At 43.3% G+C, this 15,513-nt stretch overlaps 1 protein-coding gene across 2 annotated transcripts in view; it reads right to left on the bottom strand.

Annotated features, from left to right (window-relative positions):
* The window catches only part of STPG2 (sperm tail PG-rich repeat containing 2), a 538,570-nt gene that overhangs the window by 16,001 nt on the left and 507,056 nt on the right, over positions 1 to 15,513 (bottom strand). For both annotated transcript variants that reach the window (XM_033957447.1, XM_033957456.1), the window contains one exon: positions 4,512 to 4,642. In XM_033957447.1, the coding sequence (XP_033813338.1) occupies positions 4,514 to 4,642 (129 nt within the window). In that variant the 3' untranslated portion in view covers positions 4,512 to 4,513. The remainder of the gene's footprint in view (positions 1 to 4,511; positions 4,643 to 15,513) is intronic.

The raw sequence follows: 15,513 nt of genomic DNA, 5'->3' as shown, positions 1-15,513 counted from the left end.
TTCTGTAGTCTGGAAAAAAAAGTTAAAATGCAAATAGGCCTCTGTCAGAACCAGAGACGCCAGGAACTCTCCTAGAGAGACTGCTGCTATGACAGATCAAACTGTGCTTAGCTTTAGAGGTGGAATCACCAGCCTATTGCCTGATCCAGTGCATTCTGCATGCCAAGATTGCATAAGCTGATGCTTTGCTCATGACACGAATAATGTCATAGTGAGCATCTGCCACAATATCCACTCCAGCCAAAAGAAGCTGAGACACGGGCTCTTCTCCCTCATGCTCTAGATTACGTAGCCTGTATAGACAGGCATGTGTTCCAAAGGACGCTGCAGAGGCTGCCAATGTCTCAAAAAGTCTCTTGAAAACTACACCCACTTGGAGATCCTGCATATCCCCACCTCCGTTAGGAAGAGAGATGTGCTGAGTAACCTGTGCAACTAACAATCCACTTTAGGCTGGGCAAAAAGATGGCAGTCCTGTGCATTAGGATATAGCTGAGACATGTCTCTCAGCACATTTAGAGCCCCTCAGGAGAATCCCACTGCTCAGTGACCAAGACATTAATGTCCGGAAGCCAGGGAAACATGAAAGACTGAACCCTCACTCTGCCCATAAGGAAGGAGGAAGTAGATGAAACTGACTGCGAGTCCAAATTCAGCTCATGCAAGGACTCTGAAATGAGATCTAGAAAAGCAGAGGACTTAAAGAAGCGCAGAATCATCTGCAACGCGCAGGATCATCTGCAAAGCCAAAACAGGAAGCAAAGCGCCAGACTGCAGACCCAGATCCCCTGATGTGTGAGGAGTATCCTGGGACAATAAGAGAATGGTGAAAGACTCGTCATCATCTATGTCACTATCCAAATGATCTCCCAAGTCCTGGGCAGTAGTAAACTGCAAATGAGAAATGCACCCAGAGGAGCTAAGCCCTCACGTGCAGAGTCCAAAGCACAGTCCGCTTTCACCTTAGAAGAAAGGTTCTCCTGAAAGGCTTTCTACATTAAATTCAGAAATCCAGAAAAAAAGGTCATACCAGGCAGCAAAGAGTCACCCAAGGATGACTGTAATTTGTATCTCTTGGGCTCAGCAGCTTCTGCGCCCTTTCGAACAGGACGGTCATTGTTCCCAGGGCCAGAAAAGAAAAGTGCCCAACCCACAAGGCTAGATGCCCTTCCAGAAGCCTGAGAGTGCAAAGGACACTCCAACTTCTCCGCCTCGTGGCACATAGCACAAGGATGTTCCTGAGGCACACAAATTGTGCATTGCTGGCTTGGATTAGTGGTAAAAGATCCTAAGGACTCCAACCCAACAAGTTTTGAGGCAAAAATTTATGTTTTGGAGCTGCAGAAAACTTTTGAAAAAAGATTGCTAAAATCCAGGATGACCATTGTCAGGATTTTGGCACAAAAAACACTTTAATATGGTAAAATAAAAATTTAAAACTGGTGAATTTAGGATTTTTTAGGAGGGGGGACATAGAGGAACAATCACCAATGCTTGAAATCTGGAATTTCTGCCCCCCTTCCCCCCCGATTCACCCCACAGTCTGTAACAGCCTTACTCACTGTTACCTGTGCTGGAAATATGCTGCAGCCTGTCTCAGCTCTGAACAGTAGCTGGAAGGGGAGAAGAAATCACTGCTTCATCCAGAAGGTATCCTGCAACACTGATCTTAGGGCTGCCTCTTGGATACAGCTTCTGACTGAACCTCCACCCCCACAGACCAATTATAATGATGTGCAATTATAATGATGGGAGGGGGGTTTAAAAACACAGCTGGCACCCTGCAAGACACCGCTGAGCCTCCTACATAAGCCCAACAGCCTGCGCTCAAACCCTTGCTAAGCAGTAGATAAGCAAGTCTAGCCAGGGAGAGCCCCGAGCTCCAAAAAATTTTCTGCAGGCTGGCCAATAGGTACCACAAGGGATTGGCCTGTCAGCTGCAGACTACTGTCTGCTGCTTCTCCATGCAGGCAAAGCTAGACCCACAAAAAGGAAAGCTCCAAGCACCGAAAAACTGAGAAAGGCAAAAATAACTTAAAAGAAAATAAAGAAAAGGGCAGAGCAGAACAGAACAGAAACATTCCTTCCTGCTCACATGCAAAAGGGAAAAACTGTAGATGGCAATAAAGCTCTCAGTGAAGTAGGAGGGATACAGAAAAAATCTGGAGTGGATTCCTTCTGCAAATGGCTCACGGTCATGGGGAGATAACCTGCTTGTCCAGAATGACACTCCTATTGCACTGGAAATGGCCTTAATTTGTGGGGAAAACCCCATGCAAGAGTGTGCTAATGCCACTTTCTGCAGCATCTTAGTGAATGGACCCTTTAATTCCTTTTCAGACAGTCTATGCTTCCAGATTTAAGGCTGAAGCATATTTTGAAAGCATCTTTCTGGCAGTTAAGATGAGTTTGTAGCATTTATTGTAATGACTGGAGGATATTCCAACTAAATGGAAGTTTCTGCATCTGAAACTGTTATGTTGGTTCTAAAATAAACCCTCACCTGTTTAAAGTATAAATGTCTTGGTCATCAGTCAATTAGACTACTTGTTTACTGCTCATGATTTTATTAAAATTCTTAGCAGCCTGAAAAAGGGTAACACTTCCAAAACTCACAGCTGGGCTAGGATCATAATAAATATAATTTAACAGTCCATAATACATAGTTGCTATAAATACAAACATTAGCAATGTGACAGAAATAAAGATAAGTTTGCTATTTAAAAGAGGATAATATTAACAGCCATAACTGTAACGTGGATATATATTGGGGTTTTTTTTTCATTTTCTACTTTGGTTATGTTGTCACATCTGAAGAGGATGCCCACATTTGCATCCTAACAAGATTCCAATTTATTCCAATAGTAATAGCATTTTATATCTGGTTGAGGAATTCGTCATTTCTGGTGACAGAGTGAAAAGTGAATAAGGCTTTAATTAGAAGTGAGCAGAATGTGGGCTATGTGGAACTTTTGAACTAGAGTTGGATGACAATTTTGGAGCTGAAGCAATTTGACTGGAGTGTGGGCAGGACTTTGACTGGAAATGAGAGGGGAATGGTTAAAAAAAATATGTTTGTGTCTATAGTTTGATTGACAGTATATCTATTAACTAATGACATTTCAGTTCTGCGCTCTTGGGGGTCCTTTTAACCAAATTGTGGTAAAAAGTGGACTTAGAACAACCTTAGTGTGTCATTCCTGCACACTAAGGTCATTTTTTTCTACCAGGATAAAATGGCCAATTTTTTTGTATTTTCACTATGAATGGCACTTAAGCTAATTTTCCCATTAGCACGTGGTAAAGGTTCATGCATTAACTGGTTAGCATGCCGCAATGTAGCTGTGCTAACCATTAGCACAGACCACGCCCATTCTCTGGCCCCAGCAAAAATAAATACATTTTATTTTTTAATGTGTCGGTAGTACGTAAACATACAAAAATTACCACAGAATCCCTTAGCATACCTCACAGTAAGCCTTTTTTTTTTTTTTTTACTGCGGTACATAAGCACGTGTCAGTAAAAGGATCCCTTACATACTACTTAATATTGCCATTTCTCAAAACTTCTGACTTGCATTCACGCTCACAAATAAATTCTCTATTTCATAATTCAGTCTTACTACAGAGAAAACATGCTAGACAAAATAAAACAGTTCTAGATAGGAATCTTGAACTCATAGAAGGATATCTGAATTATAGTCCTGTACTTTAAACTAAACTAACTAAACTAAACTAAACCTTAGGTTTGTATACCGCACCATCTCTGCAAGCGTAGAGCTCGGCACGGTTTACAGAGCTGAGATACAAAGGAACTCCAATGAAGGGTTATAGGATAGGTGTAAAAAGGGTATAGAGGGGCTAGGGTACTGGAGAGGGGGGAAAAGTTACATTTTTGAGAAGAGCCAAGTTTTCAGATGTTTACGGAAAAGTTGGAGGGAGCTCGAATTTCGGAGCGGGGATGAAAGGTTATTCCTGAGCTCAGTGATTCTAAAGGAGAAGGATGTCCCTAGTTTTCCTGCATGGGATATACCTTTTATAGAAGGAAAGGATAGTTTTAATTTTTGGGAGGATCTGGTGGAATTAGGATTTGAGGAATTCCAAAATAGTGGAATAACAGGAGGAAGGATGCCGTGTAGGATCTTGAAAGTTAGGCAGGCACATTTAAAGTGGACCCTGGAGATTACTGGAAGCCAGTGAAGTTTGGACAGGAGTGGTGAGACATGGTCAATTTTGCTTTTTGCGAAAATAAGCTTAGCCGCGGCATTCTGAATCTGCTGAAGTCTATGGAGGCTTTTCTTAGCTAGGCTTAAGTAGATAGAGTTGCAATAATCCAATCTGGAGAGTATGGTGGATTGTACAAGGATGGTAAAGTGTTTTTGATGGAAGCAGGATCTCACTTTCCTCAGCATATGACTGCTAAAAAAACATTTTTTTTTACCAAGGAGTTGAGGTTTAACACTAGAACACTCCTTCCTCCTTGCTAAATTTTAACAGGTTCATGAACTCACCATTACATATGTGAGGACTGTCTTGATAGTTGATCTTTGCAAAGAGTATTTTCTATCTTATTCATAACAGGATTAGCTAAAGTGGCATTAAACGTTCCCTTCAGCATCGTGTCCTTAAAAACTGAACTGAGCTGTTGAGACACAAATATATGAATTTGTTTTGAATATAAACTTAATAAATACAAATTAACAAATACCAAATAGGCAAACTATCAAATTACACTCCTTTTACTAAGGTGCACTAGCGTTTTTAGCGCATGCAGGATTTTAGCATGTGCTAAACCCATGCTAAGCGGCTAGAACTAACGCCAGCTCAATGATGGTGTCAAGGTCTAGCACGCGTGCCAATTTAGCGCGTTAAGGCCCTAACGCACCTTAGTAAAAAGAGCCCTAAAAATGATATAAACAAGGGCGTCAAGTATCAAGACATGAAGACTGTACTAAATGCTGTCAGCATGTCATAGTACAAAATCAAGGCACAGAAGAGGAACAAGAATTTTCAACTTACAAAGAGAGAGGTTTGTATAATCCATAGTATGGTAATCACAACTGTGAAGACAAATTTCATACTGCTCACATTTTCCACCAGTTTTTACAGTGTAAACGTGTGCATATTTTCACTTTGCAAATTGCCTCAGGAAAAAAAATGACCAGGTCCAGAACAGTGCCCGAAACCAATCAAATACTGGGTTCTGCAGGAGCCTCTGCTATTCCCCTTATTATTCAGTCTCTACATTAGACCTGTCCTAGACATAGCCCCGTAAATACCCAATACAGATTCACTCCTTTGTGAATGACATCCCAACTATATCTACCACTAGGAGAAACCCGAGATGCCCAGATCGCAAAACCCCTAAATTGCCTCTCGGAAATCAAAAACTGGATGTCTGTCAACAAAGTACAACTAAATGCCTCAAAAATGGAACTCTTTTGGATACATAAAGAACATTGCAACCATGCCCATCCCTCGCTGTGCTGGGAATCAATTACCATAATTGCAAAAGACAAAGTGTGCAGCCTAGGAATACTCCTTGACTCTAACCTGTCAGTTTCCAACCATATCTCTCAGGTGGTATTTTCCTCATTTTACTACCTGTGACATAAGAACATAAGCAGTGCCTCTGCTGGATCAGACCAGAGGTCCATCATGCCCAGCAGCCCGCTCACGAGGCGGCCCATCAGGTCCAGGACCTGTATAGTAATCCTCTATCTATACCCTTCTATACCCTTTTCCTTCAGGAAATTATCTAAACCCTTCTTGAACCCCCAAACCATACTCTGTCCTATCACACCCTCTGGAAGCGCATTTCAGGTGTCCACCACCCTTTGGGTGAAGAAGAACTTCCTGGCATTAGTTCTGAATCTGTCCCCTCTTAAATTTTCCGAATGCCCTCTCGTTCTTGAAGTTTTTGAACATTTGAAGAATCTGTCCCTCTCCACTTTCTCCATACCCTTCATGATCTTGTAAGTCTCCATCATGTCCTCTCTAAGTCTCCGTTTCTCTAGGGAAAAGAGCCCCAATTTCTCCAATCTTTCAGCATATGAAAGGTTTTCCATACCTTTTATCAATCGTGTTGCTCTTTTCTGAACCCTCTCAAGTATCACCATATCCTTCTTAAGGTATGGCGACCAATATTGGATGCAGTACTCCAGATGAGGGCGCACCATCGCCCGATACAACGGCAGGATAACTTCTTTCGCTCTGGTTGTAATACCTTTCCTGATAGTACCCAGCATTCTATTCGCCTTCTTAGAGGCCACTGTGCACTGTGCCGACGGCTTCATTGTTTTTCCACTATTACCCCCAAGTCCTTTTCTTGGATACTTTCACCCATTACCAGCCCTCCCATCGTATAATTGTACTTCAGGTTTCTGTTTCCTACATGCAAGACTTTACATTTCTCTACATTAAACTTCATCTGCCATCTCGTCACCCACTCTTCTAGTTTGTTCAGGTTCCTTTGTAAATCTTCACAATCCTCTTTAGTCCTAACTCCACTAAATAGTTTGGTGTCGTCTGCAAATTTTATTACTTCGCACTTCGTCCCTGTTTCTAGATCATTTCTAAATACATTGAACAGCAGCGGTCTGAGTACCGACCCCTGCGGAACACCACTCGTGACCCTCCTCCAGTCCGAGTAGTAGCCCTTCACTCCTACCCTTTGCTTCCTACCCGCCAACCAATTTTTGATCCATCTATGTACATCTCCATCCACCCCATGGCTCTTCAGTTTCCATAGTAGGCGTTCATGGGGTACCTTGTCAAAGGTTTTTTGGAAATCTAAGTATATGATGTTTATGGGGTACCCTTTGTCCATCCGTTTGTTAATACCTTCAGTAAAGCATTCGATAGCGTACCACACCGCAGGTTGCTGAGCAAGATGAGTTCTATAGGATTGGGCGACACATTGACGAAATGGGTTGGGAACTGGCTTGGAGGTAGGCTTCAGAGGGTAGTGGTGAACGGCACCCCCTCCGAAATGACGGAGGTAATCAGTGGAGTGCCGCAGGGCTCGGTCCTGGGCCCGATCCTATTCAACATCTTTATAAGAGACTTGGCAGAAAGGCTGCGAGGTAAAATAACATTATTCGCCGATGACGCCAAACTAAGCAATGTAGTGGGCAAAAGCACAACAGACATAAATTCAATGTCCGACAACATGATGCACGATCTACTCTTACTGGAGCGATGGTCTAGGACATGGCAACTCAACTTCAATGCCAAAAAATGCAAAGTTATGCACCTGGGCAGCCAGAATCCATGCAAGTCTTATACCCTTAATTGGCGAGATCCTAACAAGAACGGAAGCAGAACGAGACTTAGGGGTGATCGTTAGTGAGAACATGAAGACTGCCAATCAAGTGGAGCAAGCTTCGTCCAAGGCAAGGCAAATCATAGGTTGCATGCGCTGGAGTTTCGTCAGCCGTAAGCCTGAAGTCATTATGCCATTTTATAGATCCATGGTGAGGCCCCATGTGTGCAATTCTGGAGGCCGCATTACCGTAAGGATGTGCTGAGACTGGAGTCGGTCCAGAGAATGGCCACCTGGATGGTCTCAGGACTCAAGGATCTCCTGTACGAGGAACGGCTGGATAAGTTGCAGCTGTACTCACTCGAGGAACGCAGAGAGAGGGGTGACATGATCGAGACATTCAAGTATCTCACGGGCCGCATCGAGGTGGAAGAAGATATCTTCTTTTTCAAGGGTCCCGCGGCAACAAAGGGGCATCCATGGAAAATCAGGGACGGGAAACTGCATGGGGACACCAGGAAATTCTTTTTCACTGAAAGGGTGGTTGATCGCTGGAGGAAACTGACTCAGAAATGATGGAGGAAATCAAACAAGAATGCAAGACAGGCAATGTAATTATATTGGGAGACTTCAATTTCCCAGGGATAGACTGGAAACTAGCAACCTCCAACTGCGGCAAGGAGGCCAAGTTCCTGGAGGTGCTAGGGGATTGCTTCCTGGAACAAATGGTAAAAGAGCCGACAAGAGGCAACGCCACCTTGGACTTGGTCCTAAATGGCCTCACGGGACCGATAACAGTAGTGGAAGTCATGGTTCCACTGGGAACGAGTGATCACAATGTAATTTACTTTAAACTTGACATCGGGAAAGGGAAACATGCCAAAACCTTAACCACCACATTGAACTTTAAAAAGGGTAAATACGATAGCATGAGAGCCATGGTAGAAAAACGACTCGAAAAGAAGGTGGACAAACTTGAAACGGTAGATCAGGCATGGTCCCTACTGAAAAATACTATCACAGAAGCACAAGATCTCTACATTCCGAGGATTTCCAAAGATCGGAGGTCAAAGAGCAAAAGAGAACCGGCATGGCTTACCAAACAGGTGAAGGAAGCCATAAAAGAAAAGAAGGACTCTTTCAAAAAATGGAAATACATAAAGACAACCGAAGCCTGGAACAAACATAAAGATGATCAGAAGAAATGTCACAAGGCGGTGAGGGATGCAAAACAGGAATATGAGGAAAAAATAGCCCAGGAGGCCAAAAACTTCAAGCCCTTCTTTAGATACGTGAAAGGGAAAAAACCTGCAAAAGAGGCAGTCGGACCCTTGGACGACCAGGGAAGAAAAGGGTACATCAAGGAAGACAAACAAATCGCAGACAAACTAAATTCCTTCTTTGCGTCCGTCTTTACGAAGGAGGACACCTCAACAATACCTGAAGCGGAGAAAGTGTTTGCAGGAGAAATAGAAGACAGCCTCACCACAGTTGAAGTGGACTTAGACCAGATATACTATCAGATCGACAAACTTAAAAGTGACAAATCCCCTGGACCGGATGGAATTCACCCGAGAGTCTTAAAGGAATTGAAGGTTGAAATCGGAGAGTTATTGCAAAAACTTGCAAACCTGACAATCAGAACTGGACAGATACCGGATGACTGGAGGATACCGAACGTCACCCCAATTTTCAAAAAAGGATCGAGAGGGGAACCGGGCAACTATAGACCTGTGAGTCTTACGTCTGTCCCCGGCAAGATGGTTGAAGCACTGATCAAGGATAGCATGGTCCGGCACTTGGACGCACACGACTTGATGAAATCCAGTCAACACGGATTCAGGAAAGGGAAATCATGTTTGACGAATTTACTCCAATTTTTTGAGACCGTGAACGAGCAAATTGATAGTGGGAAGCCGGTGGACATAATATACTTGGACTTCCAGAAAGCGTTCGACAAAGTTCCACACGAAAGACTTCTCAGGAAACTACAAAGCCATGGCATAGAGGGGGATATACAAAGATGGATAGGCAAATGGCTGGAAAACCGAAAGCAGAGAGTGGGCATAAATGGGAAGTTCTCCGACTGGGAGAAAGTGACTAGTGGTGTACCCCAGGGCTCGGTACTTGGGCCGATCCTTTTTAATATTTATATCAATGATCTGGAGGAAGGAACATCCAGTGAGATCATCAAGTTTGCAGACGATACAAAACTATGCCGGGCGATCAGATCGCATGAGGATAGAGAGAAACTCCAGAGCGACTTGTGTCGGTTAGAAACATGGGCGGAGAAATGGCAGATGAAGTTCAATGTGGAGAAATGCAAGGTAATGCATTTAGGCAATAAGAATAAGGAATACGAGTACACAATGTCAGGTGCAACTCTGGGGAAGAGTGAACAAGAAAAGGACCTGGGTGTACTGATAGATAGGACCCTGAAGCCGTCGGCACAATGCGCGGCAGCGGCAAAGAAGGCAAATAGAATGTTGGGCATGATAAAGAAAGGAATCTCGAGTAGATCGGAGAAAGTTATAATGCCGCTTTATAGGGCAATGGTCAGACCACACTTGGAATACTGCGTCCAACATTGGTCTCCCTACCTAAAGAAGGATATAAAACTGCTGGAGAGGGTGCAGAGACGAGCAACAAAACTGGTGAAGGGTATGGAAAAACTGGAATACGAGGACAGACTTATAACACTAGGATTATTCTCCCTTGAGAAAAGGAGACTGCGTGGGGATATGATCGAGACCTTCAAAATACTGAAAGGAATCGACAAAATAGAGCAGAGAAGATTATTTACATTGTCCAATTTGACACGGACTAGAGGACATGTAATGAAGCTAAGGGGGGACAGGTTCAGGACTAATGTCAGGAAGTTCTGCTTCACTCAGAGAGTGGTTGACACCTGGAATGCCCTCCCAGATGAGATTATTGCGGAATCGACCGTCCTAGGCTTCAAGAGCAAACTAGATGCATATCTCCTTAAGAGAGGCATGTAAGGATATGGTGGACTATAAATTACGACAGGTGTACACCTGGCAGGGCCTCCGCGTGTGCGGATCGCCGGACTTGATGGACCGAAGGTCTGATCCGGAGATGGCATTTCTTATGTTCTTATGTTCTTATGTTCAGGTTATTGAGGCCAGCAGCGTGCCTGATTTTAAGGCCAAATGGGATAGACACGTGGGATCTATTCACAGAGAAAGGTAGGGGAGGGTCATTGAGATGGGCAGACTAGATGGGCCTTGGCCCTTATCTGCCGTCTATTTCTATGTTTCTATGTTTCTAAGTGCAATAAGTTCATTTTGCACGATCTTTCTTTGCAGAAGCCATTTTGGCTTGTTTTTATCAGTTTATTCCTTTCTAGATGCTCATCGATGCTGTCTTTTATCAGCGCTTCCGCCATCTTCCCCAGAACCGAAGTTAAACTTACTGGTCTGTAGTTCCCCGAGTCACCTCTTGATCCTTTTTTAAAGATGGGTGTAACATTAGCTATCTTCCAATCCTCCGGGATCACGCCTGTTTTCAGGGATAGATTACAAACCTGCTGTAGTAGTTCCGCTATTTCCTCCTTTAGTTCTTTCGATACCCTAGGGTGGATTCTGTCTGGGCCCGGAGATTTGTCAGTTTTTAATCTATCTATCTGCTTGTGTACGTCTTCAAGGCTTACCTCCATGGATGTTAATTTTTCTGCTCGATCTCCTTTGAAGATTTTTTTCAGGTTCCAGCACATTGGATGTGTCCTCTTTTGTAAATACTGACGAAAAGAACATGTTTAGTCTATCCGCCACTTCTTTTTCCTCCTTCACCACTCCTTTCTTATCTCCGTCATCCAGCGGTTCCACCTCCTCCCTTGCCGGCTGCTTCCCTTTAACATATCTGAAGAACGGTTTGAAATTTTGTGCTTCCCTGGCTAGCTTCTCTTCATATTCTCTTTTTGCTCTTCTAACCACAAGGTGGCATTCTTTTTGATGCTTCCTGTGCTCTTTCCAGTTCTCCCTGGTTTTGTCCTTTTTCCATTTCCGGAATGAATATTTCTTGTCTCCTATCGCTTTCTTCACTTCTTTAGTTATCCACGCCAGGTCTTTTGTTCGGCTCTTTTTGCATCCTTTTCTAAATCTGGGGATATACAGATTTTGTGCTTCGCTCACCGTGTCCTTAAATAAAGACCAGGCTTGCTCTACAGTCTGTGATTTCTTTGAGCTGTTCCTAAGTTTCTTTCTTACCATCACTCTCATCGGTTCATAGTTTCCCTTCTTGAAGTTAAAAGTTGTTGCTGTGGTTCTCTTCCCTTTCGATATTCCTACTTCAACTTTGAACTTGATCATATTGTGATCGCTGTTTCCCAATGGCCCTACTACTTCCACTTCCTTTGCACATCCTCTTAGCCCATTGAGGATTAGATCCAGAGTGGCATTCCCTCTCGTCGGTTCTCTGACAAGCTGCTCCATGAAACAGTCCTGTATAGCCTCCAGGAATACGGTCTCCCTAGTGCATTTTGAGTTTCCAAGACTCCAGTCTATCCCGGGATAGTTGAAGCCTCCAATAACAATCGTGTTACCACTTTTGCATTCTTGTCTCATCTCGGCTTTCATTTCTTCATCGTTTGCTTCAGTTTGCCCAGGTGGATGATAGTACAGGCCCATCTTTATCTCGGGCCCATTCCTTCCTGGTATTTTAACCCATAGTGATTCCAATTTGTTGGTTGTTGCTGCTGTGTCCACTCTGGTCAAGTGTATGTTATCCTTTATGTATAGGGCTATTCTTCCTCCTTTCTGACCTGACCTGTCTTTGTGATAGAGTTTGTACCCCGGCAGTGCTATGTCCCATTTGTTTTCTTCATTCCACCATATTTCAGAGACTCCAATGATGTCTAGGTTCTCTTTTTTGGCCATGACTTTTAATTCTCCCATTTTGTTCCTTAGGCTCCAAGCATTAGTATACATGCAATTTAAGTCCTGGTATTTTTTTGTCTTCATTTTCTTTTCCTGTGCTACGTTCTTCTTATCATCCTCTTGATCTGTCAACTCTTGTTTTTAGCCCGTTGTATCTTCCCAGCATTTTTCCCACTCAGTATCCTCTCGGGATACCTTCTTCCGAATCGTCGACACTTGTTTAAAACCTGCTCTATTCCTCTCCTGACGTTGTTTGCTAGAAGTCTAGTTCCTGCTGCACTCAGGTGTAGTCCATCTCTCCTGAAGAGCTTGCTCTTGCCCCAAAACATTGTCCAGTTCCTCATGAAGTGGAACTCCTCTTCCTCACACCATCTCCTCATCCATGCATTTATTCACTGTAGCTCTGTCTGCCTCTTCACATCTGCCCTCGGTACTGGTAGGATCTCTGAAAATGCTATCTTCTGTCCTCATCTTCAACTTCCTTCCCAGAATCTTGAACTGTTCGATCAGTGCATTTCTACTGTAGTCTCTCCTGCTGACATCATTTGACCCGATGTGGATCATCACTGTAGTCTCTTCCGTCTCTGCTCCTTCTAGGATCCTTTCAATTTTGTCGACAATGTCTTTTGCTCTTGCTTCTGGGAGGCAGGTCACTAGTCGATCCTCTCTCCCTCCTGCTATGTGGCTATCTACTTGCCTTAGGATTGAGTCTCCCACTAGGATCGCAGACTTTCCTTTTTTCAGTTTTTGCTCCGGTCGCAGGTCTGTGTCCTCAGTGTGCTCCGCTGCTTCCTCTTCTAGGCATTGGCAAGACCTTGCCTCCCCTTCCTGTGGGATTCCTCTATGGACTTCTTCTTCCTTGGAGTCAGATTCCTCTTATTCTCCATTCCATGTGGGTGTATCTTCGTCTTTCCTATGATGACAACTCCGAAAAATAGGGAACTACTTTTCTGAGTCTGACTTTACCCAGTTACTCTGTGCCTTAGTATTCTCCTGCATGGATTACTGCAATGCACTATTCAACGGTCTCATGATGAAGAATGTACATGTTTTTATTGATTAGTCATTAGGTGGGTAGGGGGATAAAATGGTTGCTCACGTATGTCTGTAAGATGAATGTGCTTTTCTTGATTTATTATATGTTTATATACTTGTATATTGCACTGTTGATATTTGGGGGGGAAAAAAAAAAAAGAATGTATGGCATCTTCAGCATGTACAAAACGTGGCAATCAGTGCCCATGACCCTGTCTCCCAGGCTCTAGCATTGGCTCACTGGCTGCCAGTAGCCAAACGTGTCTTCAAAAGCCCCAAGCTAGAATTCAAATCCTTGCATGATATGGTGCCATGCTACGTGATGGCAAAGTTTCTTCCATATATGCTAAATAGGTCCCTCTGCTCCCAGGATGAAATACACCTCATAACAGCCTCTTGGTCATGCCCTTCAACTGCAAACTGCCAAACAATATACCTACTCTCACTTTATACCAAGCCACTGGAATCAACTGCCCCCACAGATCAGATTCCTTGAAGTACTCCTCAACTTTAGGAAAGCCTAAAAAATATTTTTTCACATAAGAACATAAGAATTGCCACTGCTGGATCAGACCAATGGTCCATCCTGCCCAGCAGTCCGCTCATGTGACGGCCCCAAGGTCAGGACCAGTGCTCCAAATGAGTCCAGTCTCACCAGTTTAACACGAACTTGTCCAACTTTGTCTTGAAACCCTGGAGGGTGTTTTCCCCTATAACAAACTCTGGAAGAGCATTCCAGTTTTCTACCACTCTCTGGGTGAAGAAGAATTTCCTTACATTTGTACGGAATCTATCCCCTTTCAACTTTAGAGAGTGTCCTCTCGTTCTCCCTACCTTGGAGAGGGTGAACAGTCTGTCTTTCTCTACTAAGTCTATTCCCTTCAGTATTTTGAATGTTTCGATCATGTCCCCTCGCAGTCTCCTCTTTTCAAGGGAGAAGAGGCCCAGTTTCTCTAATCTCTCGCTGTATGGCAACTCCTCCAGCCCCTTAACCATTTTAGTCGCCCTTCTCTGGACCCTTTCGAGTAGTACCGTATCCTTCTTCATGTACGGCGACCAGTGCTGGACGCAATACTCCAGGTGGGGGCGCACCATGGCGCGGTACAACGGCATGATAACCTTCTGGGATCTGTTCATGATCCCCTTCTTGATCATTCCTAGCATTCTGTTCGCCCTTTTCGCCGCCGTAGCACATTGTGCAGATGGCTTCATGGACTTGTCAATCAGAACTTCCAAGTCCCTTTCCTGGAAGGTCTCTCCAAGTACCGGCCCGGACATCCTGTATTCGTGCATGAGATTTTTGTTCCCAACATGCATCACTTTGCACTTATCCACATTGAATCTCATTTGCCATGTCGATGCCCATTTCTCGAGTTTAATTATGTCCTGTTGCAGATCTTTGCAATCCCCCTGTGTCTTCACTACTCTGTATAACTTCGTATCGTCTGCAAATATAATCACCTAACTCCCCAGTCCATGACTGATGGATTACAAAGAAAGTATATTGGTACTAGATCCCGGAATGTGTCACATTAGGACAAAAACTTGAAAAATTTTCCACTGTAAGTATGGCAAATTTAACTTGTAAACTGTACATTATGTATACTGGTATTATATCCCTAATGCGTGTCAAGTTAGGATAAAAACTTGCACTATAAGGATAACAATGGTAAATTATAACCTGTAAACTCTACATTGTGTTCATTGGTATTAGACCCCCCCCCTAATATGTATCGAGTTAGGATACAACCTTGTATGGCAAACTTGTACTGTAACTATGTCAAATTGTAACCTGTTAACTGTATATTATGCATGTTTACCTGTAACTGCTCTGAGCTCTTTGGGGGAAATGGAATAGAAAATGAATTAAATAAATAAAAAAAGTGGAAATATGCTTTTAATTTTTTTGGAGAATTATTGGATGAAATATGGTTACTGTGTAAATCTGTGTAACTGTTTTTGATTTTGTGTGAGGGAAGGTATTATACCCTTACACTACCTCTTTATTTGGAGTCAGTGGCTGCCTGGAGAACTTAGATGTTGCATTATGTTTTCCTTTTGCTTTGAAGGTTTATTTTTTTTCTTTCTTTTCTTTATGTGGGGGAAGGGATTAAAACTTCACCCTGGTTATAGCCACAATCCAGCTGGAGGACTTTCATGCTATACAAACTTTTTTTCTGTGTGTGAGAGATGGAATGAAGAAAAGATACTTACCTAAAGCAGGTGTTGTCCGAGGACAGCAAGTATATATTAGTATATGTGGGTGACATCATCCACGTAATGCAATACTGATACTACCAAGTCACTGTCACTTTA

The sequence above is a fragment of the Geotrypetes seraphini genome, chromosome 1 (assembly GCF_902459505.1).
Source record: "Geotrypetes seraphini chromosome 1, aGeoSer1.1, whole genome shotgun sequence".
Classification (NCBI taxonomy): domain Eukaryota; kingdom Metazoa; phylum Chordata; class Amphibia; order Gymnophiona; family Dermophiidae; genus Geotrypetes; species Geotrypetes seraphini.
This window is presented reverse-complemented; position numbering and strand designations above follow the sequence as displayed.